The 27758-nt window shown below is 44.2% G+C and overlaps 6 protein-coding genes across 7 annotated transcripts; 3 read left to right on the top strand and 3 right to left on the bottom strand.

Annotated features, from left to right (window-relative positions):
- Positions 1–257: 257 nt before the first annotated feature.
- LOC128310547 (uncharacterized) lies at positions 258–5160 on the bottom strand. Its single transcript, XM_053047212.1, is given in 5 exon segments — positions 258–935; positions 1022–2277; positions 2338–3880; positions 3959–4987; positions 5066–5160. Coding segments are annotated over 5 exon segments (4236 nt in total). The 5' UTR covers positions 5079–5160; the 3' UTR covers positions 258–540.
- Positions 5161–6284: 1124 nt separating this feature from the next.
- On the top strand, positions 6285–11867 carry LOC128310083 (protein slender lobes-like). Its single transcript, XM_053046629.1, has 3 exons — positions 6285–6430; positions 6510–9604; positions 9694–11867. The coding sequence occupies exons 1-3, from the start codon at positions 6400–6402 to the stop codon at positions 11653–11655; spliced, it is 5088 nt and encodes a 1695-aa protein (XP_052902589.1). The 5' UTR covers positions 6285–6399; the 3' UTR covers positions 11656–11867.
- A 758-nt stretch (positions 11868–12625) lies between these two features.
- LOC128310695 (rRNA 2'-O-methyltransferase fibrillarin-like) lies at positions 12626–16480 on the bottom strand. Of its 2 annotated transcripts, none has more exons than XM_053047397.1 (3): positions 16427–16480; positions 15470–15903; positions 12626–14349 (listed from the first exon to the last, which is right to left on the bottom strand). In XM_053047397.1, the coding sequence occupies exons 2-3, from the start codon at positions 15870–15872 to the stop codon at positions 14192–14194; spliced, it is 561 nt and encodes a 186-aa protein (XP_052903357.1). In that variant the 5' UTR covers positions 15873–15903; positions 16427–16480; the 3' UTR covers positions 12626–14191. The 2 variants fall into 2 exon arrangements, with proteins under 2 accessions (XP_052903357.1, XP_052903358.1); XM_053047398.1 differs by lacking the exon at positions 16427–16480 and adding an exon at positions 16015–16036.
- A 1198-nt stretch (positions 16481–17678) lies between these two features.
- On the top strand, positions 17679–19674 carry LOC128298107 (synaptic vesicle glycoprotein 2B-like). Its single transcript, XM_053033842.1, has 5 exons — positions 17679–17815; positions 17879–17938; positions 18005–18329; positions 18394–19389; positions 19464–19674. The coding sequence occupies exons 1-5, from the start codon at positions 17788–17790 to the stop codon at positions 19672–19674; spliced, it is 1620 nt and encodes a 539-aa protein (XP_052889802.1). The 5' UTR covers positions 17679–17787.
- Positions 19675–20087: 413 nt separating this feature from the next.
- Positions 20088–23296, top strand: LOC128310740 (probable ATP-dependent RNA helicase DDX43). The gene is made up of 3 exons (XM_053047455.1): positions 20088–20226; positions 20347–20731; positions 20815–23296. The coding sequence occupies exons 2-3, from the start codon at positions 20440–20442 to the stop codon at positions 22638–22640; spliced, it is 2118 nt and encodes a 705-aa protein (XP_052903415.1). The 5' UTR covers positions 20088–20226; positions 20347–20439; the 3' UTR covers positions 22641–23296.
- Positions 23297–23431: 135 nt separating this feature from the next.
- On the bottom strand, positions 23432–25676 carry LOC128296815 (succinate--CoA ligase [GDP-forming] subunit beta, mitochondrial). Its single transcript, XM_053032302.1, has 5 exons — positions 25576–25676; positions 24973–25128; positions 24768–24903; positions 24594–24693; positions 23432–24516 (listed from the first exon to the last, which is right to left on the bottom strand). Exons 2-5 carry the CDS (start codon positions 25033–25035, stop codon positions 23553–23555), a joined length of 1263 nt encoding a protein of 420 aa, XP_052888262.1. The 5' UTR covers positions 25036–25128; positions 25576–25676; the 3' UTR covers positions 23432–23552.
- Between the last annotated feature and the right edge of the window lie 2082 nt (positions 25677–27758).

The raw sequence follows: 27758 nt of genomic DNA, 5'->3' as shown, positions 1-27758 counted from the left end.
TGTAACATCGGCGTCCATGAATCTGCGGCAGATTCTCCAAAAATGCCTGAATCACTAGATCCCCACGCAACACGACCTTTACCATACCGTATCATAGATCAGTGAGAAGTTATTCTAAACATGAGACGACTCTTATGTCTCTCGACATAAGACTCTTTGCTAAATACTAATTCATTAGCATTTATAACGCTTATTTTCACCACGGTAACTTTTTCGATTTTTGAATTAAATTAAGAACGTTCAATATGTAACTTAAATCTTTATTGTTTTCAACGGAAAGCGATCAAATTCAATCAGGTTATCAATTTTTGTTAGTGTTTCTAGTTTATCCAATATAACGATATATATTTAAAAAAACACAATATGTGATGGAGTTTTAGCTCCGTAAATTGGGTCGTGTTTTATAAGACAAAACGAGGTTAATGTAATAACATCGGTTAGAAAAAGTAAAACAAAAAAAAGTAATAATATATGAGATACCACGGACACCACCTTTCAACGTCTCTTCGTTCGGTTTACGACACAAATGATGCAGGCCTTTTACTGATGTTGAAGATTGTCCCGGTGTTTCATCTGCAATTCGAATCGTCGGTTCGTTCGAACACCCTTCAAAATTTTTGATTGCTTGGTACGCAGTTGATCTACCGGGCGCTCACCGGTACCGTTGTGAGTGCTTGTCGATGGCAGCGAACTGGACACCGGTACCGCGCTCGTATCCGTACCGATTTGCTTCGGTTTAAATGTTGTCTGAAATTGCTTCATCCGGTTAGCCATTCTCTCTGTATCGCTTACGATGTGTTTCTTTGCTGCAGTTGGCCCTTCCTTGGTACGTGTAACAAACAGTCCTGCCGACGGTACTGGTATTCCTCCGCCAGCGGATTTGAAAATAAAAGGTTTCGATGTTGAGGAGGGAATTTTCTTTTCCACCGAAGGAACTGAAAAAAATGGAAGAAGTAATTAAAATCCATACACGTTATATTTAGTGGCATAGCGATGCTCCCCACCCGGAAAATATATTTACCTCCATCTTTTCCGGACGTATCCGTCATCGGCCGTGAAAGAAACTTCGTTGCCGGACTGCACGAAGAAAGGATTTGCTTTGCTCGCGATTCTTTGCGCTTCATGAAATCGGCTAGCGATTCCATGCGATTGAAATGGTTTGCATGTATAGATTTGAAGTTTGGCAACTTGCTGGTCTTGTTTCGTTTCAGTTCCGACGGTTTGTGTTCCGACAGCGAACGTTTTCGAGGTTTGCGCAGCTTTTCTCCTATGCTTTTTGAGCTGGTCTCCATTGTTTCTTGTCGCTGTTGCTGTTGGTCCTGCAAGCTCTTCAACATTAATCGTTCATCGATCGTTTCTACCAACATGGTGCAGTTAGCCGGACTATGGAAGGTGACATTGCGCTTCATTGTCGTGTCCGCTGCACTAGCGGAAAGGGATCGCTTACGGCTTTCGAACTGCACATTGAGCTGCTCATGGTCCACAGATTCAGTTATTGTTTGTACCAGTGATGGTTTCATGGCTAACGGTGTACTAGTGGCACTTCCACCGTCACCACCGAGTGCGGAGTCATCGTTGATCTGTTTGCAAAATGCTGCCACAGCCGGACTGTCCATTATTTCAATAACTTCCGGTGGCTTATCGGGCGAATATTTTTCATTCGCTTCCTGAGCAGTCAATTTTGGGTCCGGCGTCCGTGGTGCAGCAGCTGCTGCCACTGGACGAGGCGTTTCACCCGTGATATCGATGATAGAACTATTCGGTTTTACAGGCGAATACGTTTCGTTCAGTGCACTTCTAGCAGGTGTTGCCGAAATTATTACAATCGAAGGCATTGCAGATACGGACGCGGAACTGCCCTCTTCCGCAGGTTCTTGCATGGAGGAAGGCTTCTTAATGTGTTCAACGATATTATTCATCTCATCTTCTAAATACTCAATACCTCCTAAGGATGCTTCATCTAACATTTCCTCATCAGCCATTCCACTCGGGGAAATAATGCTTCCAGTGGGTACTCCACTGAGCCTCTCCTCCTCCGATTTGGTATTCAAAATAGAGGCTGATGCATTCTGCGGAGTTTCGATTGCATCATTTGTTTCGTTTTCCGTTTCATCAATGGTGGTATTGCCTACTTCATCATGGCCAGCTGAAGGAGGTGCCAAATCAGTAGCTTTTACAGAAGAATGTTCTCCCAGCTGATGTTGTTTAACTTCTGTATCCAAGGAAGATTCTTTCAATGCTGCATCTTCTCCGTTACTTTGGACAACTGCTACTGATCTGTAATATGATAATTAAATACAGTTAGTGGAATATTGAAACTAACAAAACAGTAACTACATGTTTAATGCAACTTACCCTTCTGAATAAACGTCGTTCGGTGTGTGGGTCTCCGCGGATGACTGATTCCGTTTTCCTTCCTCTAGGGTCATATTATGGTTTTCCGGAACAACCGATTTTTCTTCAATTACCTGTGCAGTTGATTCTTCTTTCGTTGCGATCGTTCTTTCCTTACTGATTTCAATTTGTTCTGTCTGATCCTCCATGCTTTGTACATCTTCTTCCGGCTTCATTACCACATCATTAAGATCTGTCTCGGCACTGGTAACCTGTTCCGGCTCCATCGAAGTTATATGCTGTTGTTTCTGCTCTTCGCCATCGTCGTTCAGATTCTCAACGATCAATTTATTCACATGCTTAACCGGACCTTCTGGAATGTCAGTTCCATCTGCAGTGTTCATTACTCCATCGGCTGCTACATCATCAACCAATGCTGCACATTCTTCATTATTTTCCTGCTCAACAATCCGCTGCGTTGGAGCCAACATTGTAGACACCGGAACGGGGTGGTTTGGTTCAAGGTTAACACCCGCCTGACGGCTAGCTGTTGTAAGATCGTCTGCATCGAAGAACTTTTTCGGTTTTAATTTTCGACCGGAGCGACTGCTTCCAACCGTCTGAGCTTCTACACTAGGTGAAGTTACGTTTTTGTTAACTTTACTACCGTCATCTTTTGCCGATAAAGTCGCTATTTCCGACAGCGTTTGTTTCGGAACCATTGGTTTACCAAATCCAATCGATGTGAGAATTATCACTGGCTGCGAACTAACCCTAGCACGATCCGTCTCATCGATTAAGTGTTGCTGCTGCTCTTTCACTTTAGCTGTTTTATGATGATCATCCACGCCACGTTTAGTGATGAATGAGTGACGATCGTGATCATCCACGCCACGATTGGTAATGCATGATCGCTGTTTGTCTATTTCATCAGCTTTGGCTAATCCTTTCAATTTTTTATCAATTGTCATCGGGATAAAAGTATTTTGTTCGACTTTTGCCGCCGAGGCTGTCCGTTTTGATGGTGAGCTTACTGTATTAATTGTAGCAGAGCGTGTATCATTCTCTCCGGCATTCGTGGTTGGTACTTTGCCATCCTTCATATCCGCTTCAACCGTTTCTCCAGTCAATGTTGGTGATGAGGAGCCTGTAACGTGGACGAATGTGGTCGTCGTTTCAACACCGTCATCGAATCCGAACATTTTCTTCGGTTTGATCTTTCTTCCCGATCGCGAAACCGATACATCAGTGGAATTTTCTATGTGAGGAGATTCTGTGCCAAGCACAGAAAGGTTCGGTTCAATACGGCTCTTAACTTTCGGAGTTTGTAGCCCCAAGTTATCGATGATTTTCTTCTTCGTGGGCGACTTTGTAACTTCATCATTACTGTTCACTTTCCGTTTACGTCTGCCATCGCTGGAAGCTTGTTCATTCGTGTCGTTAGGCTGAATAGGTTTTTCTTCCTGCGTATAATCAAACACTTTCTTCGGCTTTAGCTTTCTACCCGAACGAGACAAAGGTTCTTCTGATGCGATAATTTTACCAACTGTTGAAGATGGTTTGGATTCGATTTCTTCGGAATGCAAGCTCTCTTCGTTCACTAATTTGCTGTTGTCAGATTTGCCTCCCGTTGGGTCTTCTTGCATCGAGTCTATTTTCTCAACTGCAACGGATTTTGGACGGCGACCGGGAGTTTTTGTAGATGGTCGTTGCGCTCTTGGACTTGCTAGACCCAATGCTGTTACACTTGCATCTATCAATGATTTAGCAGCTCTACGACCCGGTGTTTTCGGAACAGCTTCTATCAAATCTGGTGCAACCGATTTTCCTCGGCGACCTGGAGTTTTTGGGGAAACTTTCATATCTAAACTCAGTAAAGTCTTTCCGACTCGTTTCCCTGGTGTCTTAGGATGAGTTTGTTCCGATGCTCCAATTTCCTTTTCCGCTTCTTTACTGATTAATGAAGATACATCTTTACGTTTAGGCGGGCGAACGACGTCTACATTCACCAGGTCAGGTGCTACAGACTTGGCACGACGTCCCGGCGTCTTCCGAACGGCAAGATTCTCTTCTCCGTCGTCGAACGGATGTAGGTTTTGCTGTAAAGCATTGCTCTTCACAGCAGACTTAGCAGGCGTTTTTGATCGAGCAGGAGTTTTCGCTGGCTTTTCCTTAACAGCCGCGTCTTGATCTGATGCAGCAAGTTTGCGAGGACTGCTTAGCACAACACTTTCAAACTCCATTAACTTTGTCGGGATCTTTATTTTGCGTCCAGATTTTGAGATACCAGCGGCGTCATCCACGGTGTTTGTCATTTGCTTCTTTTCCTTGTTCTGCTTTGGAGTGTTCAAATCTTCAGAGATTGTTTTTCGGACCGAGGCAATGGTTTTGCGTGAGCCCTTTACTTCTTCCGGGGAATTCTGCTCCTTCATCGCCGTTCGCTTGCCAGGTGTACCTGCTAATGGTTCGACTGCTTTCTTTGCTCTCACTGGTACGGACTTTCTAGCATCGGATGGCGATGCACTCGGTGTACGTTCCGGCGAGTGAAGATGCGCTGGACGCTTGACCTTTCGGCCCGATTTTGTGATAGCTTCTTTAACAACGGTTTCGTCCGGTTTCATGGTACGCTTTTTCGGCGTCGATTCGGATTCATCTGAAAGTAAACATACCCGAGTTCGTACCATTGCTCTAAAACTATTCCCCCATTCATCGAATATCAATGTAAACTTACCCAAGCGGTTCATTGTGCCAGCAGTAGTTGGAAAAGTGTAGCTTTTACGAAGAGAATACTTTTGCTTATACACAATCAAACCACGCAACACTCTAGCGTTATCGGTATACGACACTGTTGATGAATGATATGCGCTATTGCTCAATTATGTTATCCGTCACCAGCAATACTGTCCACGGCACGAGCGAAGATGAAAAATTGATACGATTGTACTTCAAGAACGGTTCACAGATCAAAGTTTAATACTCTGTATTGAGCAAAGCCACCACAAGCTGGCGTCGTGAGTTCGATCTTTGTTATTTGTCCGTTTTTTTCGTCTGCTGAAATTCGTTTGCAACCGACCAGAGTAGTTGATCAAATTGCCGTCGATACACTAGCGCCACATAACGCCGTGACAATATCAAATGTCAGTGTCAAACTAATTTGAACTGTTTTTGAAAAAACTGTTCATTGCATAACTTCATTGTAATAGCAAAATCCAACAACACTTAATTACACCTAGATTAATACACATTTGATGATGTTTCTTATGTAGTAAAATTGAGTAAAATGATGAGTCCTCGAAAATCGATAGGTTTCTCAAGTTCATTTACATTTCCTCAAACGATCAATGCATCGGAACTTGTGATGCTGTAATACACAATACTTCAAATGCACCAAAGAAACTTTACGAACGATTATAGTGATGTTTTGTATGATTAATACAAAATGAAATGGAATACATTTAGAGCACAAGACACATGAGCAAACACAAAAGCAAAAACAAATTGTTGCGTCATAAAAACACATGGCAACCACACATGGGTCGTGGTTTTTCACCGTTATGTGCCGTTACGCGGTTTCCAGTAATTACAGTCGATACCCGAGATACGCGGAAAATGCGGTCCAGCGAAATCTCGAATATCATTGTTTAAATGTCGTAATAAAGGATCGAATACTTATTTCTACATTACGAAGCAATTGACAATTATACATTTATTTCATGAATTACTATAACATTTTATGAAAATTTATTCTTATAATTATGCAACGTAACGTATTTTTGTAATTTGCAATTTGGAAACTGAATGCAGCATACAAAACTGCGTTAAATGTCAAATATTTAAAATCCGCGTATGTCGTGAACCGCGTAACTCGGATATTGACTGTAGCTGATTTTGAAAGCAACCATCCCTCAGCTGTCAAATTGCCAAAAGCGAAAGAGCAAGCGTGGGAAAAACGTGGATCGTGCTTTAGAAGACGGACGTAATTGTGGCTTGTTAATTTCGTTGAAAGAATTTGTCTTTGTATTGATATAGTTATTAATTTGGTGTGTGCACAGCCAACATTCCATTATGAATCAGGAGGAGAACATCCCGGCAAGAGGTAAGCGATGTTTTTGCAAACACTAGTTTTTGCCGGCTATGGACGCTTCTGATTTTCGTTTGTTGCACCCATTTTGCAGTCACCCGTGGTGCTCTTCGTCGGCGCTCGGTCGACCAGGAAGCCACCCCACAAAAATCGAGCGCTACGGTGGCAAATGGAACGCCGAAGAAAACGAACAGCACTACCAAGCGAGTTAATGCGCTAAACCCGATACAGGAGCGTGAAGGTCGTCCATCCACTCCTATCGCTGGCCGTAGTGGCCGACGCCGTATGTCGGAAACCATCGATACTCCGGCAACGTTGCCTAACAAATTGGTACAGAACCTCAAAGAAACGGAAGTGAGCTCCGAGTCCGGCAAGCGATCTCGTAATATTTCTCTCACAGAGGAAAACTTGAACGAATTGAATGTGGGTTACGAAGGAAGCGGCACGATGCTACTGACCCGCTCTCGTACTCCTGCTCGTGTTCGCGCGTCACATGAATCTCTGGTTACTAGCGGTTCTCCATTATCTGTAACACCAGGACTACGTCGCTCCACTCGGCGCAACAGCGTCACATCCGACGACGGAAACATTTCAGTTCAGTCGCTTCCTATCACTACCCCGAAGACAAGTTCTGGCCTGCGTGCCCTGAAGGACGACACAATTATCGAGGAGGATGCCAGTGATGATCGAGCTGAATCAGTATCATCCGACATACCTACACGTCACATGCGAAGCCAATCGGCATTATCGCATGTGTCCGCCTCTGCTAGCCCACGCAGTGCTACTGCGAGCCCAGTGTTGGTTGTAAGAAATGAATCAACACCTCCGCGTGCCGTTGCATCTCCTCTATCGCTGTCCAAAATGTCACCACGCTCCAAAAATATTTCCTTCAGTGATGATTCTAAACGAGACGACAATCAGAGCTCGTTTCCCAAAACGCCAACTTCCGTGTCGAAGGAAGTTTTTATTATGGTCGCAGATCTTCGCAACTCGGAGCTGAAGGGTGTTACACCGAAGGTGGATGCTGTTATTGATATGTCACCGAAAAAAATAGAAACAGGGAAGGATGTCGAAGCGGTCCATTCATCTCCTAAGTGCGAAAACATTGAGAGAGGTAATGAGACACTCAACGAGTCCATCCTGGATACCATCAAGGAGAATACGGATGCTTCCCTATCAGTACAGAACGAGCAAAGTATCGCGGAAAAGTCTGACGATAAAGATGTCAGTGGAATTGATGTACTGGAGACTTCTGTAAAGGAGCCGGTTGACACAAAAGCAGAAGACAACCAGAAGGCAAATGATTCCCTTCGTGAAGAAAACAAATTTCCAAAGTCTTGGGCACCACCATTGCGACGTTCCGCCTCGCAAGCTATAGATCAATACACCGTTCCCAAAACAGAAGAACAAGAATGGCTCGAAGAGTCGAAAGAATCCTTGCCGAAGGCTCAAAAGGATTCATCGTTAAAAGCAAGTTCGCCAGAAGCAGAAGAACAGTCAGCGGAGGAGAGCGAAGACAAAGAAGAGGATAACACAGAACGCAATGAATTTATTGACGATGAAGCGCTCGAAGTGGAGGACTATCAGTCGTGCGACTCGTTGGATGAAGAATTGAAAAGAGAAATCGAAGAGAACCAAATTCCTGATCAAGGCGAAGATCTGGGAAGTGAAGATACGGAGGAGCACGACGATGATGATGAGTATACTAATGATTCGTGGCTTGTCGCTGAGGACAATGAAATGGATGAAGAACGGTTATTACGCAGTTCAAATGAGGACCTGACGACGAGTGATTCACCTAAGCAAACTACTCTTCGGAAAAGAAAAATGTGCATTCTCGACGACAGTGAAGAGAATGATGAAAAAGAAATCAGCTTTGGGAAAAAATCCTCGCCTCTAAAGTCTCCAAAACGTACCCCTAGCATCAAACGTTCGGTAACTCCGGTTGCAGAGCTTCAAAATAATGACAACGAAACGGTTGAGACAAATGTGGTGGTTGGTTTGGCAAAATCTCCTACTCCCGCTACACCACCGAAGAAAGCTACATCAAATTCTCCAGTTAAAATATCTTCCAATCAGAAACAACGTCACGAACTTGTCAAAGCAGCCGCCCCTGCAAAAGAAGACGAAACAATAGACAGCAGCGTGGTTATATTTGAGGATGCTAATGAGACGAAGGAAGATGGTCAGCAAAAGGCTAAGGAAACGGAAAATAGTGCATTGTTATCGACATCGCCCAAAAAATCTAATGTTACTCGTAATAGCTTACCAGCTGGTGTTGTACATCTTCCCGAATCACGAGTTGTCGCTGATGTTCGTAAAAGCCTTCCTGCGAGCGCAAAAATTCAAAGCTATGGAAAGACCGATGACGACGAAGTGGAGAAGATTCCCGAAATCGATAAGAATGAATTGATGGAAGAAGTAATTGATTTGGAAGAAAATACGGACGATGAGACCTCATTCCAGGGCAATCAAGAACAAAATGAGTTGCCATCAATGCAATTCACACTAGAACAGCCTGTTAAGGAAGCGTCCAATCCGGACCGGAAGTACATGCCGCCCGTATCGCTCATTTCTGCTCAGTTTTACATTGGTGGAACGAAAAAGCGAAACACTGTCGGTGGTGGAGAGAGTAACATGCTAACATCTACACCAAAACCAAACGAGTCTTCGGCGGTAACAAAGCAGAAAAGTAAGCCGAAAGCGGAGAAGAAGAATTCGAACGGCAGCAACTCGATCGTTCCAAATCCGTTTGCTCTCGCCAACGGGGCGAAATTGAAGTCACGCGTATCACTAGAAACGGGTGCATCGATTAAACAGGATGCCAAAATACCGCGTTTGTCTCTACCGGCAAAATTAATCCAAGAAGATTTGCCTTCGCGAACGGAAACTGCTAAGAACGGCTCGCAGGAACCGGAGCCGGAACCAATGGAAGTGGACGAAGAGATCGAGGAGGACGTTGTGAATGGGGAAGTAACCAAACAAAATGATGATGAAGATAAGGATGATGATGATGTTTCGGTCGAGGAAGTACAGCCGGAAGAAGGACAGCGCCCTAAAATGGTTAAACCGAAACCTAAAGCCCTGGAGGATTATTATCTAACTATCATACTGGTGCGCTGCAATGAGGTCATGCGGGAGGACAAGGAGCGTAAAAAGCAGCTAGCATCTGTTTTGCGCAAGAAAAAGGTAAGTACAACCTGGTTTATTTTACTAGCTTTGTGTCAAACGCGTTATGCCTCGTTCTGTTTTTAAAATATTATTTTACATGCCATTAGGAAGAGAAAAAGCGATTGCGAGAATTGGAGAAACAGGAAGAGCTGGAAACGGCCAAAAACGCTGCGAACACTACGACAGATAATGATGGTGATCCAAACAACGTTAATGCCTCGACCGGTAATGAATCCGCCGGCTTGGGTGAGGAACCAACGAAGAAAAAGAAGAAGAGAAAGCCTAAGGTGAAGAATTACTTACTGGACGAGCTAGCTGAAACGAGGAAGGAACGTTTGGAGCAGGCTTTACGGCACAAATTGGAAGTGATCGAACGTCGAAAGCAGCGCAAAAAGTATCGTCAGCATGAGAAAAGGAAACTGCTGGACAAGGAAAATGAAGACGGCGCGAGCGCCACGGGAGGTATTGGAGCCAAATTGGCGAAAATGAAGAAAAAACAAAAGGCTAAAACAAGTAATGAAGCCAAGGCTGTTACAGAAAACACATCAAAGGATCCTCCAGTTCGAGTAAATCTTTCCGCATATGCCGTTTTTAATGAACTGCAGACCAATCAAACTCCATCGTCAGCTTCGATTGCCTCGGTGGATGGAAAGCAAAAGGAGTCGGCAGACAAAGGGCAACTGGTGTTCTCCCCTGTAGAAAAGAAGCAATTGCTGAAAAAATCAAACAGAAAGGAAAAACATGCAACGGCAGAACACGATGGAAAAGCTGATAAAAATCCATCGGATAAACAACTGGCGTCTTCTACCGTGCCTAAAACTTTGAGCGCGGATGATGCTGCTGGTTGCATGAAACAACATACACTGGACGTAAACGACAAAAAGAATGCTCCGTTGCTACAATCTGCAAGTGATGGTTTGAAGGAGGACCCGGACAAGATGTCCAAAAAACAAAAAAAGAAGCAAACAATTTCATCGGCTTCGGAAGGTATGGAAAACGTTCAGCCCAATGCACTTTCAGGTGCGCATAAAATATCTGCCGATCGTGTCGTAAAACAGGTAGAAAGTAAAGTAACTGCTAAAACCGAGCAATATTCAAATGATGAAAAGCCGAAGGAAAAGAAAACAAAGAAGGAGCTGGTCATAGAACTGATTTTGAATGAAACTGATTCGGATGTTAAAAAACAAAAGAGAGACAAAAAGATCAAACTGAATGGCGTTTCCGAAGATCATGACAAAATCGCTCACACAAAACCTTCAAGTGCCATAGCTGCGCTCAATCGAGACGACGAACAACTTCGAAAAATAAAGAAACAGAAAAAGAAGCTTGCTCCCCAAACGGAAAACAATGCGATGGAGGAAGGCTATATGACTGAACTGTCCGGCAAAAAGTCAACATCCGTCGAGATGGAACCTACAACACCAGTCCCGTCGATCGCTCCCGCAAAGAAGCGTAAACGTGAGCAGCAGGGTGACAGCTCGGCCGCGACTACGCCCCGGCCAGCGAAACACACGAAGCTGCGCGTGCTGCAACGCATTGAGAGTGGAGGCTTCTTCGTTGAAAATGTGACGCCGGATAAAGTGCGCCTGAAGCGCAACTTTGGTTTCCAAGAGCGACCGGCAACACCGGCAAAGCAACTTGGTTTTAAGGTTTCTTCACTTTTACCCACTGGACAGGAAGAGCTTCGGGGCATAGCATCGTCCTCTAAAATGTATTCCAAGGATGGGCGAAAGAAATCCAAGTTCGGCGATGTAGTCGGACCGGAACGGAACATGAGCCTACCGCTTCCGGTGTGGACCAGCTCGGGGGTATTTTTCGAATCTACTGCCGATGGGAATGGGGTTGACAGCAATAAGAAAACTCAAAGCGATAAATCCGGTAACGTTCAGCTTAAAAGTCAGGGTAAAGGTGAATTCAATATCAAAGCGCTCCGCCCTGGACCCATTGCAGAAAAACCACATCGTGTAGACCCGGCCATTACTAACAAGTCTGTGTTGAACTTCAAGCGACAACAACTTCTCGAAAAGACAGCTCATTTGCGCGATAAGAAGAAGAGTCAGCGGATGTAAGAGGAAGGTATCGGTATTCGCTTGCCAGCCTTTACATTTTATACTGTACATAATTGATTTCGTTTTTGTTCACTATTTCCACAAGCATACACTTTATTATTACATTGTCTTGTGTTTGATCCCTTCTTTATACACCTTTAAATGGTCTTATTGGGATATTGTGCGGAATTATTAAGAATAATATTCAATAAAAACCTACCGCGTAACGAGAACCAGAGTTTTGTTAGTTTATGTATTACTCCAGCAGAATATTTCAACTGCAGGTCTATCAGATTAATGTGTGCATACGGTGGTTGACCTGACTTGCTCTAATAATTTTAAGTTGGGATTGTGTTTGGAAGTTATATCCTGAGCGAACTCGTTCAATGACACTTTATTAAAGTACCTTTAAGGGATAACGGATGATATGTGGGTCTCTATCTTTGTTGCTTCTGTCTCCGGGATTCGCACCTTCACTCGTTTGTACATTTATTTCGTTATATATCCACCTCCCGAAAGGTACGTTCCGCCTATTTACGTTGTTATCTTATCACTGGAACTATCATAGATGCTGTATCGTGCTGTAATACATAAAATCGTCATCACTCAATCTTAATTGGTACATACCAAGGCTCCTCTGTCCGTATGGATGACAAAAGGATTTTACTGGACGAATCGTTCGGTACCAATCTAATGGCATGGACCGGTAAGATGGTGAGCATGGGCATGGATGAGTTTCACTGTGTCGCGCTTCATTGTCCTTCCACACACAAACGGGGTTCGTCGGATTTGGATAGAGTCCATGTCTCAGAAGCGTATGTAAGTAACGGAAATACAAAGTCAGAGCTTCGGTCGTCCCAGTCAGTTCCAGTTCAGTCATGGGAAGGACAAAATCGAAATCGATGTACTCAAACCGCGAGATTGTTTCCCGCTGTTGAGCGGAATAGGGATTTCGGAAACCAAAATTATAATTAAAAAAAATGTCTAGATTTTGTCATTTCACACCGTTTATATATTGTTCTGCGTATGTTTCACATGCTTCTTCTTGCTTGCTAATCTTGTTTAATGCTTCGCCGTTTGCTGAGTGGAGAGCCGTAAATTGTTTCCTGCCATAATACGCATTACTGTGTTTCTGCTTTGTTCTATATCTTAGTTTTCCGCCGAGTTTGGTCCGGATAGTACAATTTTCCGCTTCGATTGTTAGTAAAAGTATTTCCCATTTCACATCCCCTCCCTTAGATGCTTTTCCACAATTCTACAAACCACCGCTTTAGGCGGTTTTACAGTACGATGATAAAAGCTAAACCCATTAAATCCTTCTGTTGTTCCGCATTTTTTCCCATTCAGTTATAGCTTTAAAAATCCATATTTAACGGTATACGTACGTAATAATTAATCAGAGAGGAACGAATGGAAAACTTTGTTGTGGGAATATCAATCAACGGTCTTACTATTTTGTGGAGGCCTCTGGAGCACAAAATGATAAAGAAAACGGAAAAGAGGCGCTCACCTACATACACGATCGATTAGCACAATATTAAATTATAAAAAAGAAAAACAAATGGAATCAGTCTCGTCAAATGTACACGATAAAGGATACGACACACGATTCGAGAGGAGCGTCCGATAGATTAAAAGATAAGTAAATACGTAGGAGATAAACTGTACAATCGCAATGTTTATCCGGATCGTCATCGCATGTGCGGCGACGCGCATATACTACCTACACTTACTTTTCTCCTTTCCTCCCTCGCTCTCTGAGTGTTTGTGTGTGGTCTGTGAAGCTTATCTAATGTTCCTTCTAAATCATCAATCAAATGCACATACACATACACACACACATGTACACGCATCGTCTGTCCTACCTGTTCTCTGTTCGCTATCGGACACAAATAGAAATGCAATGGAACTGCGCGCCTTTTTTTCTTCGCTACGTCGCAAGATTGAGATCTCCTGTCCATACACTAAAAACTTTGCTACCGGGGGTGAGAGGGATGGATTCTTTTCACATTTCCTTTTGCGATCTTTGTTTTCCTCTGTTTCGCACCATGTCGCGCATACGTCTCTCCGCATTTGGAATTTTCGCATTCATATTTCACTTGTAACGAAACGCTTTGACGGTTTGCTTATTTTGCTTTCTCTTACTTAATAATGCGTCTTGAGGGTAGAAATAAAAACGATTTACAGTTTGCTGCAATTGAAGAAAAATCTTGTACTTTATCTTTCTTGCCGGGGAACACGTGTGTCTCTATCGCGCCGGGTATTACTGATTGAATCGTGTTTCTCTTGCATATTACCGCGACATGTTTCGCTTCGGGTTGACTTTTGTTTTTTCTTCTTCCATACGTTGATCTGGGTTTTATATTGTTTAATATATGTTACGAACTGCAGCATACTCCTTCCTTCTGCACTTTGCTTACTTTTCTCTTCCCATCTTTACTTTCTTCCACAGCTGCTTCTTCACTTCCATCGCACGTCGTCGTTGTACGTGGGGCTGATCACCACCAAAACCGCCGCACTGGACATCCATTGAAACATCGTTCCCGAGAGATGCACCTTAGAAGGCCATGGAAACACCGTCACGCCGCCGGTCGTCCTCGCGGTCCCGTCGATCATCGTTAATGATGGTATTGATCATATCCCGTGCACGGTCAATGTTCAGCTGATCGCCCATGACTGACACATTATTGGCGCCGTTCTCGTTGCGAGCCTTGTCTGTTGGGTGGGAGTTTGTTGGTAAGCGGGGAGAGAGAGTCGGGTTTGTAAAGAGTAGCAACACACACACGCACGCACACAACCATTATAACGCGAAGTTATTCACAACCATTTCGCTGCGAAGTTTGCGGAGCAAGAGTTGGGAAGGAGTAGGAAGCACCATCGCTGATGGATGCAGTTACGCGGCATGGATACATTAGAAGAGGAGGGATGGATCTCTAGGAAGGTGGTTATACTGGGTACTAGATGCCTAAGTGGGTGTGTGCGTGAGTGTGAGTGCGCGCGTATCGAATATAATCGATAGAGCAAACGCCGCGCAGAGAACAACGCACCACACGCACACCCATGAAGGAGTTACGGGCTTACGCTCATTCTCCACTCTTTATCTCTCTTGCTCCGGTTTCATACCTCCTTTCCAGCTAGAGTAGGATAAGGGGCGATAGCGAAAAGAAGGGGGATATGCCTTCACGGGCTTCGGTACTATACACATTCAAACTCCTGCAGCTTGTATTACTTTTTGTTTTCAGCGCCGGTTTCAAGCGTTCAGCGTTCACACAAAATGAGGAAGTTCATATGACGACGTCACAGCTTGCCGTAACAGGATTTATCTGCATATAGCAACGTTTCCCACGCAGACTAGATGAGCAAAACGGTGTTACAATGTACTAACTATTCGTTCCATTACTGTAGCGTTCTGTTTCCTTTGGTTTTTTTTTTCTGTACGAGTACCGCACACACTGTGTAGAGAAGGATGCGCGTTTTTTTTACAAAGACCATTCAAAAACCGCAATCGCAAACCATCGCATCCGACGCCTTCCAAAGCAGTACTATTTTCAACAACAATACCGAAACAACTCCTTTTTCCCGGACGTACGGAAACAAGAGAACAGAACGACGTACACTACACACGGTTCGCGATTCGTACCGTGTGTGGCCTCTGTTGGTATGCGCGCAGCATCCGGAGCGTACGGATCCCGGGGAACCACAATTATGAACAGGACAGAACCGTTGTACCACCAATAGCATCTTTGCTCTGCTGCAGCTTTTGCCAGTGCTCTCACACATCATCCTTCTTTTCTCTACGTTACATCTTCTACTAAAGCAAACAATACACGCTTACCAATCTGCACCGACACACGGCAACGGTCCTGGATTTCGCGGATCTTGTTACCGCCGCGACCAATTATGAACTTAACCTTGTCGGCTTCGACCTCAAACACCTCGGTCTTGGCCGTCGCCGGGTCAATCCTCGGCGGGCCGCGGCTGCCACCGCCACCACCACCGCCTCCATTGCCACGGTAGCCGCCGCCACCGCCACCACCACGGTAGCCACCATCGTCATCACGGCGGCCTCCGTAACCGCCCGAACGATATCCTCCGCCACCGCCACCGCCATTACGGTCGTATCCGCCACGGTCGCTACGGTAGTCCCGGCGTTCCCGGTCATAGCTGTAGCTATCACCACCACCACCGCCGCCGCCATACCCGCGGTCCGAATCGTCACGTTCTCTCCAGTCTGGCATGTTTGAATTGGTTTTGCTTTAAATTTCCGTACTGATGGAAGAAATGTAAAGGAACAGAATAGGCAACGATTAATTTCACGTCGTAATATGCACAGCCAAAAAAGCAAGACAAGATACTATTATTTCAGCGTTATGACCGTACAAATGTGACACTCGGATCCCAACACAAGGAGAGCCTTGAACTGGAGAAATATAGCCGGGAAAATGCTGTTCACACTGAAAACAAAATGGTGCCCGGGCGCGTGGACACAATAAAAGAGTGAGTGTGTGTCTTTCGCACGCGCAGCGCTGCTAACAGCGCCGTTAGATGAATGTGAGGGTATCAACTGAAGCTTTCTTCTCTGTACAACGGACACACTCACACACATGTACCAATGGTTGAGCCTCTTCTAATTCTCACACGGCAATGCATCGCAATAGCCGCTGCAATATTACATTGTTAAGTACTAGTTCGCTCGTGGCAAAAAATTGTTAGCTTGTACCATTTATAGCTCACTACGCTTTGGGAAGTGCAAAGCATCCTACATAGGAAGAATTTACAACAAATAATGTACCTGTACTACCGCAGCTCTACACCACACACAACTTATTCCACGGTTCTACGAAACGGAAATGGCGAAAACTGAGTTATTCGATGGAGTAGCCGGTTATTCGAACGGTACGGATTAAACAGTTCGCATTGCGTTGGCAGCGCGAGCGAAATTCCTATTTCGCCTTCATTCCCAAGGTTTACGCAGTTTGAATCATGGTTTGAAATGACAGTCCATCTCTGGGGTACCCGATATCCGTTGTAGGCGATTTTTTTTTACCGATAATCTTTTCGTTTAATTGAAAATCGTATATAGTATTGAAATTCGGGTTAAACATTGAAGAATATTGGTTTCGTAAACAGTTTTTGCATGATTTTATAAACATATAGAATAATTTCACACATATATGGTGGGTGGCAACCGAAACTCAATGTACGTCCATTCGCTCGATCTGGATCATCACCTTGAAAAGGATTGTTCGTACTCGGTAGCTCCTACCTATTATACCAAATTTGACTAAACCTCTTTATATTGCATAGCTACAATTTACAAATGATTGAGAAGAAGGCAGCTTTTGCTCAGGAAAACTACCATTCTTATCTACATGCTTACCTGATTTACCTTCCAGAACATTCCAATGCTTCCTCAGATCACTGGTATATACCGGATCCATGAAAGGAAGCGCAGCAAAAAGTCGCAACAATATTATTTTGTTTTTCTGTGCCTCCCTCCATCTTCAGTGGTGTATACTGCTCTTAGCGAAATAATTGTAAGGTATCCCCAAAACATGAAAAAGCGCAAAAATATACCAAAAAGGTAAGCTCGTAAACGTCGTTCTGCAGCTTAAAACAACAGAAATGATCATCAGAATTCTAATGATAGCGTCTATGTCGTCATTTCGGATAAATCACACACCGCGTTCTGCGAGATCACACTGTTGCACACCTACGAACGACCCGCGGAAGCTGATTGCTGCTGCCAGTGGGGCCAGCAGATTATGGATCTTTGTTTAATTTGATACCCCCCCGATCTGATAAAGATGGCTTGACGGCAGTCTGGACGGTGGTCTTGTTGTTAGGTCAAACAGTAACAGTTTGTTTTACGAGCTCTCCCGCGAGTACCGGGAGGTTTTGTTTAACGGTGCAACTGTTCGTGAAGATTTATAGCTTACCTTATCCAAAAGCAGAGCCTTTTGACGGGATGCGGTGGCTGATGGCACGAGAGAAAAGAAGTGGGTAATTTCTATCCGCGATACCGCGATGATATAAAGAGATGGAATCAGCAAAACCACCCGAGATTCTGCAGAGCTTTGACAGGAAGAAAGCGTGCCAGTCAGTCAGTTGTATTAGCAGATAGTTAGATTGGTTTGGCATTGAACGGTGACCATGAACGATACGATCGAAAAGTTTCCCGGTAAGCATCTAGGACATACCAGTAACAGAGCGTTTATATTTACGAATCAATTTGTATTTGCAGAGGCCAAAGAGGTCACATACCAACGTCCGGTAAAGCTCGACGATGCTCTCTTAATGACCAGTAAGCTTCCCCCATCCAATTATTGCCAAGATTCCCAACGATAACCTCAATTTCTTTCGGTTACAGAATTCGGCCTCTATAATCTATGCCTGATAACGATTTCTGGTACTATCCTTGCTGCTGTATTACTGGAGACGTTGGGCATCAGTTATGTTTTACCGGTAGCAGAATGCGATTTGCTGCTGACTACCAAAGAGAAGGGTGTACTGAGTGCTATCTCGTTTGCCGGCATCATCAGTAGTTCGCATTTGTGGGGTTTCCTAGCCGATACCCGAGGTAGAAGAACCGTCATACTGCCGACATTGTTTCTCGCGTTTGTTTCCACCGTTTTGTCCAGCTTAACTACTAGTTTTTGGTTAATCACCGTGACGCGATTCTTCACTGGATTCTTGTAAGTACTGTTGGCTGTGATGCGCTTACAATTATGTTATTTGAATCTCTGTTTTCGATCATAGCATTTCCGGCTCTTCGGCTACAATCTACGCATATCTTGGAGAATTTCACGCAAAGTCAAACAGCTCTCGTGCAATCATGGGCGCTTCCTTTGTGTTTGGAGTGGGTTGCATCCTATTGCCACTGATCGCTTGGTCAGTGATCAATCAGGAGTGGGAATTCACAGTTCCCCTGCTCGATATCGTGTATAGACCATGGCGACTGTTTATGGTAGTTTGCGGTTTGCCGAGTCTCGTTTGTGGCATAGCACTGCTATATTTCCCGGAAAGCCCGAAGTTTCTGTTTTCCAGAGGCCATGAACAGGAAACGATCGAGATATTGCATAAGATGTACCGATGGAACACTGGTGGTAAGGGACCAAAGCTGGAGCTTGCATCTTTGCTGCAGGAAACGGAAGCACAGCAAACTAAAATTCGTCGAGAGGAGGCTGCCAACTGTAAAAGTGTTCTTCGGTTGCTGAAACAAATGTGGCAACAGACTGCTCCGTTGTTTATGGGGACGTATCGCAAACGCACTATGATCATCTGCGTGCTACAGTTTGGTATTTACCTTACATCCAACGGGATGTACATGTTCTTCCCGGATATTTTGAATCGAATAGCTGAACTGGAAGATCAGGGAGTCGTCCGGACGACCGTTTGTCAAGCCGTTTACACTACCCAGGTGGATATCAGTCAGTTGCAACAGCCGGACCCTAATTCAACAATACTACCCGAAGTATGCCATCAAAAGCTGGACATTTCTGCCTATGAACACTCATTCGTACTGGAAACCATCTACGCACTGGGCTTTGCAGTGATAGGACTCATTATCAATGCAGTCGGCAAACTGCCAATCCTGGTTTTCATATTTGGTTTTTGTGGAATTTGTGGCATACTGATCGTTTTCATCGATTTGCCTTTACTAGCCATCTGGTTCTACGTGATACTGTTAACGTGCGGGTTCTGTATAAGCGTTGTAAATGCCTGCACGGTAGATTTGTTCCCTACCAATTTGCGGTAAGCAATCGTAGTACTGGTTTTATCACAAAGAACAACGCATTATGGTAACGTTTCATTTCTTCCATTTACAGCGCCATGGCTGTGTGCATATCGCTGATGTTCGGGCGATTGGGCAGCGTTGTCGGAGCGAACATTGTTGGCGTTTTGTTAGATTCACAGTGCGAGCTAACGTTCTGGATATCCGGCGTTTCACTGATACTCTGTGGAGGGTTGTCCTTTTTCATTCCTAACATTTACAAACGCAATGCACTGGAAGACCGATTCAGCATATCATCACGATGAGCATCTCATGGCCGTAACGTCCGGGTCGAAAGCTTCTGGGTAACTCTTTGCTTTCATAGTTTTAAGTCTAAGAGACTGAAATATACCAATCATTTTGTAGACGAAAGAATCACGTGTTATAAGTTGGAGTGTCTTTTTTGCTCTTTTTTGCTTTGCAAATGTCGTAACAAAATCTTTATGTGCTGCAACATTACATAACTGAAATTTTATCTGCAAGTAGGCATGTGAATGTACAACCCAATTTGTCAAGTTAATTCCGACTGTTAAACATTTTTAATGAAATAATTAGGCTATTTAAATGATGTGAAACTTCCGACAAGATTTTGATGTGTTTACTTGACGGTTAATATTTTGAACGAGCTTATTTGGCAAAATGTCAACCTGTCAAATCGCATGTCGCTGAATGTTCGTATGTGACACTGTGCCTGAACGCATTGATTGTGGCGGCTTAAAAACTGCAACCTTGCGATTCCGCCAATTGAAATAGTAAGCGAAAAACGAGACGTTCAATAACTACACATTCGACCGCGGTGGATCCTTGTGACGCCATTCGTAAGTCCAGCCAATCAGCATCAGTGGTCTTTAATGAATTCGCCCTGTCGGCGAGATAGGTCTGATTATATTGTTGCCATCGCGGTAACTGTTGATGTTCGTACTGTCCTATTTCGTCAGATTTGACGCTGTGAAGAACGTTGTAAAGCTACATCGAACCGGAACGGAGTTGAGTGCGGGTTGAAAACGAAACATACGCAAAGAAAAAGCGCGATGTGGAGCGACGAGTGCTGGGATGACGAAACCTCACAGACGCAGTCCGTAGCAGTGAATAGGTCTTCCGATGTTTCACAGCCGGAACCGGAACCGAAAGCACCTTCTCATAAACCATACCGCACAGAAAAGGATTCTCACCGTCGTGAGAAACGTTCACGAGATGAAGTGTCATCCAGCGGCGATAGGGTTCGGATTCAGGTACAAAGCCATTTCATACCAAAAATAATTGGAAAACGGGGTGCTATCATTCAAGATTTACGAACCCGAACCAATGCACGCATTGAAGTTGGTAAGGCCAGGGGATGGAAAAGGGATGCCATTTGGCAAATTATATCACAACACTTCTAAGCATAACATCTTTTTGTGTTGCAGATAATAATCGGGACGATAGTAGCATGGGAACTGTTACCATTTCCGGCGACCCAGAAAACGTAAAAGCGGCACATAACGCTGTGCAGGACATCATAAATGGTACCGGCACGGAAAGAGGTTCGCGAGGTTCGGACTCAGCTCGACCTCCTCGATCTGGTTTCAGCAGTGGTTCGTCAAATGATCGACATAGCCGTGACGATCGTAGCCATCGATACGAAAGTACCAGCGGAAGAGGCCGGTACCAAAAAAGCGATAGTTCCCATGGTGGTGATCGCGGTCGTGATTTTTACGATTCGGGTCACAGGTCGAACAACGATTATGGTAAAACCTATCATTCATCGTATTCTGATCAGTATGAAGCAAACGATGAAATCATCGACTGGGTATCTCTGAACAAAGCGGCCGACGAAGCTGCAAAGGAACGATGGGCCAAGTGTCCGGCGCTCGTGAAGTCATTTTACAATGAGCGAGATGAAGTAGCGCAAATGTGCCCGGCCGAAGTAGCCGCATTTCGCGAAGCGAACAACAATATTGTTGTGGAACGCACCTTTAAGCAGGAAACTGGTAAACAGAACCCAATTCCGAACCCGGTGGTTGAATTTCATCATGCGTTTGGAGATTTTCCGGACTTAATGGAGGAACTACATAAACAGAATTTTACCAAACCTTCTCCGATTCAAGCGCAAGCTTGGCCTGTACTGTTGCAGGGCGAAGATCTGATCGGTATCGCACAGACAGGCACGGGCAAAACGTTAGCCTTTTTGCTTCCCGCGTTCATTCATATCGAGGGACAACCAGTTCCGCGAGGAAGCCGTGGAGGACCCAATGTCTTAGTGTTGGCACCGACACGGGAGCTCGCGCTGCAGATCGAGAAAGAAGTGGCGAAATACCAGTTCCGTGGCATAAAGGCTGTCTGTCTGTATGGGGGTGGTGATCGACGGGCGCAAATTAACGTTGTCCGAGGTGGCGTTGAAATATTGATTGCCACCCCGGGTCGTTTGAATGATCTCGTACAGGAAGGTGTGGTGGATGTAAGTAGCATCACGTATATCGTGCTGGACGAAGCTGATCGTATGCTCGATATGGGATTTGAGCCCCAGATCCGTAAAGTATTGCTGGACATACGCCCAGACCGGCAGACCGTCATGACCAGCGCAACTTGGCCCGATGGTGTGCGTCGGCTCGCACAAAGCTACATGCATGATCCGATACAGGTTTATATCGGTACGCTTGATCTGGCAGCCACACATACGGTTACGCAGCTGGTTGAGGTGATGGATGAAGGAGATAAGCTAAATCGTATTAACCAATTTATCCGAGACATGCTGCCAACCGATAAAGTGATCATATTCTGTGGCAAGAAAACGCGTGCCGACGATCTGTCGTCCGAGTTTATTTTGTCCAACATCCCATGCCAATCGATACACGGCAATCGGGAGCAAGCCGATCGCGAGCAAGCCATAGAAGACATTAAATCGGGCGCGGTAAACATACTCATTGCCACTGACGTTGCGTCTCGAGGACTCGACATAGAGGACATAACGCACGTGGTGAACTTCGACTTTCCGCGCAACATCGAGGAGTACGTGCACCGTGTAGGACGTACGGGCCGTGCCGGGCGTAGTGGTATTTCGTTAAGTTTTATGACACGCTCCGATTGGGCAGTGGCGGCCGAACTGATCAAGATCATGGAGGAGGCCAATCAGGAGGTGCCGAGTGAGGTGCGCGACATGGCGAAACGTTTTGAAGCCCGCCGAGACCACCGTGGTGGTGGTCGAGGTGGTCGAGGTGATCGAGAAAGATTCGGAGGCAGAAGACAATGGTAGGCAATTGGAGGCTTGTTATAAATTGTTCCCACCGGTAAGCTTTGCACACTTAAATTTGCAGCTCATGGAGCATTCGAAACGAAGCTAATTCGTATATAGTTCGTTCTTAAATTCTATCGACTTTAACATTCATATCTTTTCACTGAAATTATTTCATGAAGCATGCAGCAGGCACCAAGTGCGGCGCTCGCAAAGACTGGTTATTAATAAACTGGCCAAAGTAATTTTACGTTACCTTCAAAAATTTCCTTCAAACGAAAGGAAGTGATTCCTTATGACGGATAAATAATCATATTTTGAACTTAGATGCTAGTTTGCTCACCTAGAACTAAAGAGAATGGACACTTGTAACAGGTTGTGTTCGTAGGAAAGGTATTCGAATAATACATATAAGTGCCTTCGATGTCAAGGATTTTTCGGCGTGAAGGAAATAGGATGAATTTTTAGCAAGTAATCTTTGAATAGGATTTATATGAATCTAACGCACTGCGTCAAAGAATCCATTCAGCAGGCACAATCTGCTGTGAACATTATACTTTATTAACCGTTATCGTTTTCTTGAACTGTTGAGGAATGTGAATTGAATAAATTGCTAGGCGCAGTGAAAATGGCAGTATCCTGTGATTGACTTTAAAATTTGATCCATTCTTCTACAATAAACGTACGTTTAACGCACATAACATAACATTACATAAGAGGCAGTTTTTTTTTGTAAAAACAATTTATTTAAACTAAAACCAAATGCAGGACTAATCGCTGTTTCGCAAGCACCCTCCCCTCCCCCTCCCATTCAATACACATTGCTCTTTAAACAGAGCATTTCCGACGACGCGTCTCTAGCGTTACATGAAAAGGCTCATTCGGAAGACTGGTTTCCTGTTTCTCACTCTCCATCCGATGCACTCGGATTGTTCAGATAGATTGGACCGCTTTCTTCGCTGCTTCATCAAGATCGTACGCGGACTCAATCTTCAATCCGGACTGTTCCAGAATCTTCTTTGCCGCCTGGACGTTCGTTCCCTCTAGCCGAACGATTAGTGGCACCTGCAGGTTCATCGTTTTGGTAGCGTTCACGATACCATTGGCGATCGTAGCACAGTTTACGATACCACCAAACACGTTCACCAGAATCGCTTTCACATTCGCATCCGAGGTAAGAATTTGGAAGGCCTTTAGCACCTGGTCCTCCTTAACGTTTCCTCCGACGTCCAGGAAGTTGGCCGGACTGCCACCGTTCAGCTTGATTATGTCCATGGTGGCCATCGCAAGCCCGGCTCCATTAACGAGACAACCGATATTGCCCTCCATCGCAATGTAGTTGAGGTTGTACTTGGAAGCTTCGATCTCCTTCGGATCGGTATCTTCATGTACTTCCATGGCGAAAATGTCTTTCTGCCGGAACTGAGCGTTATCGTCGAAGTTGAGCTTTGCGTCAACCGATATGACCCGTCCGTCATCCGTTTCCGCTAGTGGGTTGATTTCAATTTGTACCGCGTCCACCTTAGTGAAGAGACCGTACAGCTTTGTGATTTCGTCCGCAGCTTTCTCGACGAGCGCGCCCTTAAACTCAAGAAACCGGGCAACATCGACAGCCTGCTCTCGCGAGATTCCGTTGGTTATGTGGATCGGAATTGTTTTGATACGATCAGGGGTTTCTTCGGCTACCGCTTCAATGTCCATACCACCGTCCGGAGAAGCGATCAGTACCGGCCCGTTATGTTCGCGATCCATCACGATCGAAAGGTACGTTTCGCGCACAATATTGATGCTATCGGCCACCATCACCTTTTTCACGAGGATACCATCTTTAGGCGTCTGTTTCGTTATGAGCTTGTGGCCAACCATTTTCTCCACCAGCGGGATAACTTCCGAGCGGCTGTCCGGGAAGGGAAGTGGTATTGTTTACTTCCTTTGCGAACAATTTTCAAAAACAGACCAGATACAGTTACTTACTCCTTCGTGATGTGTACGCCCCCTTTGAAACCATTATCGAAGTGACCTTTGCCCCGGCCGCCTGCTAAGATCTGTGCTTTCACGACGTACTCGTTCACATCTGAATCAATGAAACAATACACTCGAATCAGTTCGATTTTGTTATCTAGGGCAAACCGAAGCTTCTATACGTACTGAAATCTTTCAACACATCAGCATCCTTTTTGCCTTCTAGTATGCGAAAGTTTTGTATCGCCACGCCACTCTCTTCCAACAGCTTCTTGCTTTGGTATTCTAAAAGATTCAGGTTGCGCTTGGGAACTCGGAAGCACTGGAAACGGGAAAGCAAACGCAAAGCGTTAATCTAACAGGTTTATAATTAACGGAATTCTTTGCTTACCGCTCGTACCGTGGGCTTTGAAAGATATGTGCAAAATTTCGACAACGAAGCAAGTGTGGCCATGTTTGCAAAGAACGTTTTGTTTGCTTCGCTCTAGCTTATCGCACTGTCGAGGCCGAACTACCGACGATCAGGGCCAATCGGACTGTAGGCTAACTACCGTGAGTAGCGTATATGGTGTGATAATCGAAAGAACAGATTAGATTGTAGCTCACGTCGTAGACCGTGTGGGTGATGAATGGGAGGGATAGATCCTCGCTTTAGGCATGTACGTATGTAAATTTAATGATGATAACAGTTTAAGCCGCTGGAAACCCGACGGCTGCGATGAGATGACGGATCATTATGCATAATTGTACTCGATTGAAGAGGAATTGTAAAGTTTTGCATGTAATAGAGTCATCAGTTTGATTTCACAAACTGTGAGTTCGTTTCCCTCCCCTACGGTCTATTACGACATCAAAACATTTGCCGGTAGAATGATAAGCACATGCGTTTTTGAGACCCATTCACGTTGGCACTAAATGTTTGCTATCTTCTAACGATTACGCTACTTTTTCACTCCCCATTCTTGCCCCATTAAGGTAGGAAAAACTCTGATACCTTTGGATGCACCTTTCCTGTTGGAAAAGTTGTAACACAAACACAACAATTTACGGGTTTTGAAACCTTTTTCAGCTTGCAAATGCAAAACGATTTATTTTTGGTGTTGGAATTGGTTTTGAGTCAATGTACAAGCGGTTGGATCATGGAGAACCATGCGACACTCAAGGTTTATAGAACCGGTAGTGTTTTTTTCTTTCGATGGAATTCTTGAAACCCACGAGCAAAACTTTGACAAAATGTATCATATTTCGATATCGATCTCTCATCGATCACTTTTATCGCTAACTTTTGGTATTTTGTAAAAAGTTTTTATTGGGAAAAAGGCAGCATTTCTCGATTGTAGCAATCTTGTGACAGCTAATTCAAAATGTCATATATGACGGTTAGAAAACTGGTCAGTTTACAGTGAGGGTAATAAGTATAAACGGATCTGTACTAGACGGTCCTACCGATCCTTTACAAAAGATTTTCTAATTGTTCTATTGCTGTATACACTAGCTCATGGTAGTTATAAAGTAAATTAAGCTGTATGACTAGCTAAGTACCCTTCAATGTTTTCGCCTGCGTATCTTTTTCTTCGAATTCGAATCTTTTGCGGCGTTCGTACGGTTGATTTTCGCTCTTTTCTGTTTTATAACTCCTGTTTGGATATGATTTAATAACATTTGTTCTTTCTTCCTCCCATATTCTTTACTTCTATTAATGTATCGTTTCCTGTACTACACTTGATCTCTACCTTCTGAATGACCAAAAATTGTTGTGAAAAATGATGCTTGAATGAAGTTGTATGACTCATTTCACATGTCTTCTTTTTGATTGGTCCTTTCTAGATCAGTTTTCTCAAACGGTCTTTGGCCGGCCATTTCCGCCTTCCATTGGCCTTTATTTACTCGTAGTTGGATAGTCAGTCCTGCGTACGGGAGCTTCTGCCCGGATGGGATTTTGGATCGGTCCTGTCGTGTGAAGACCGGCGTCGCTACCAAATACACAATCGGGTCACCCAAAACAGATGGTTTATGTAATCGGTAAGGTTGTTAAACATGCAGTTTTCGTTTCATTGCCATGCGGTATTTCGAAATTTCCGTATAATCCGTTGAAATATTTTGGGACAAAGCAAAAGCGAATAATTACTCATTACTTGAACAATGTCAATCGGGCCGAGAGGTACTTCTAGTGGACGGATAGTGTTTCCCGCACAGACGGACAGGGTCTCATTATCGATTGGACTGAAATTGCTGATAAGATATGGACACATTTGTTCCCTCCACCACGGCAACTTTTCGATGGGTTGCTTATTGTGGTACATTCCAATTGCTTTGTTCTGTGTTGGGTAAGTAATCGCGACCAGCACCTACCACCGGTGACTAAGCTCCGGGTTATCAGTGCCCACTCACATTTGCTTCATCAGCGCTGACGGTTGATCAAATTTTTGTACGTGAAGTGTGCGAATCTTATCTACATTGAAGCAGCGTCGAGTTCCTAGTTTCACCTTGTCAGGATGAAAGATTAATTCATCATGCCGCCCACTGATGCGCGCCAACAAACCCACCAACTGATTAGCCTAGTCATACGACAAGTTTAGGATTTTCCCTTGGTTGCACTCATTGATGAAATATAGTTCAGAAGTATGGCAAATGGTAATTTTTAGATGGCCTCGATTTTCATTTCAAGTTCAACACAGCCACGGCTTAGGTCACCGACAACAATGACTAGTTTAAGGCAGAATGAAACGAAACATAAAAAAAAAACATCAAATGGAACTGCTGTTAACTGTTTGGGGATATTTAAACGAAACGTGCAAGACGTGCTGTTTTCTCATCCGAATACTCATTTTGGTTGCAGCGGCAAAAAGAAGGCAAAGTCGAATGGTTAATTTTTTTCACAAATGACATGCAATTTTTGCATTTCTATTTATTTTCACTATATTCGTGTAGGTGTTGATTTTTTTTCTTCACGTTTTAATTTTCACTTACGACCGAAGGGCAATAATTAGATCAATAATAATATTAAAAATAGTAATAGCAGTAATAATTACAATTGTTATTACACACTAGTGCCAGCATGTTGCTGTGTCGTAGTTCGCGTCCCTTACATTACATTACATTACCGAACTTAACAAATAAGACTAGCATTTTGGTTGTTTGCTTCTTTTTCTCTTGCTCTCTATATATATATATATA

Source organism: Anopheles moucheti, chromosome 2 (assembly GCF_943734755.1).
Source record: "Anopheles moucheti chromosome 2, idAnoMoucSN_F20_07, whole genome shotgun sequence".
NCBI lineage: Eukaryota > Metazoa > Arthropoda > Insecta > Diptera > Culicidae > Anopheles > Anopheles moucheti.
The sequence above is the reverse complement of the archived record's forward strand: the minus strand, read 5'-3'. Positions and strand labels throughout refer to the sequence as shown.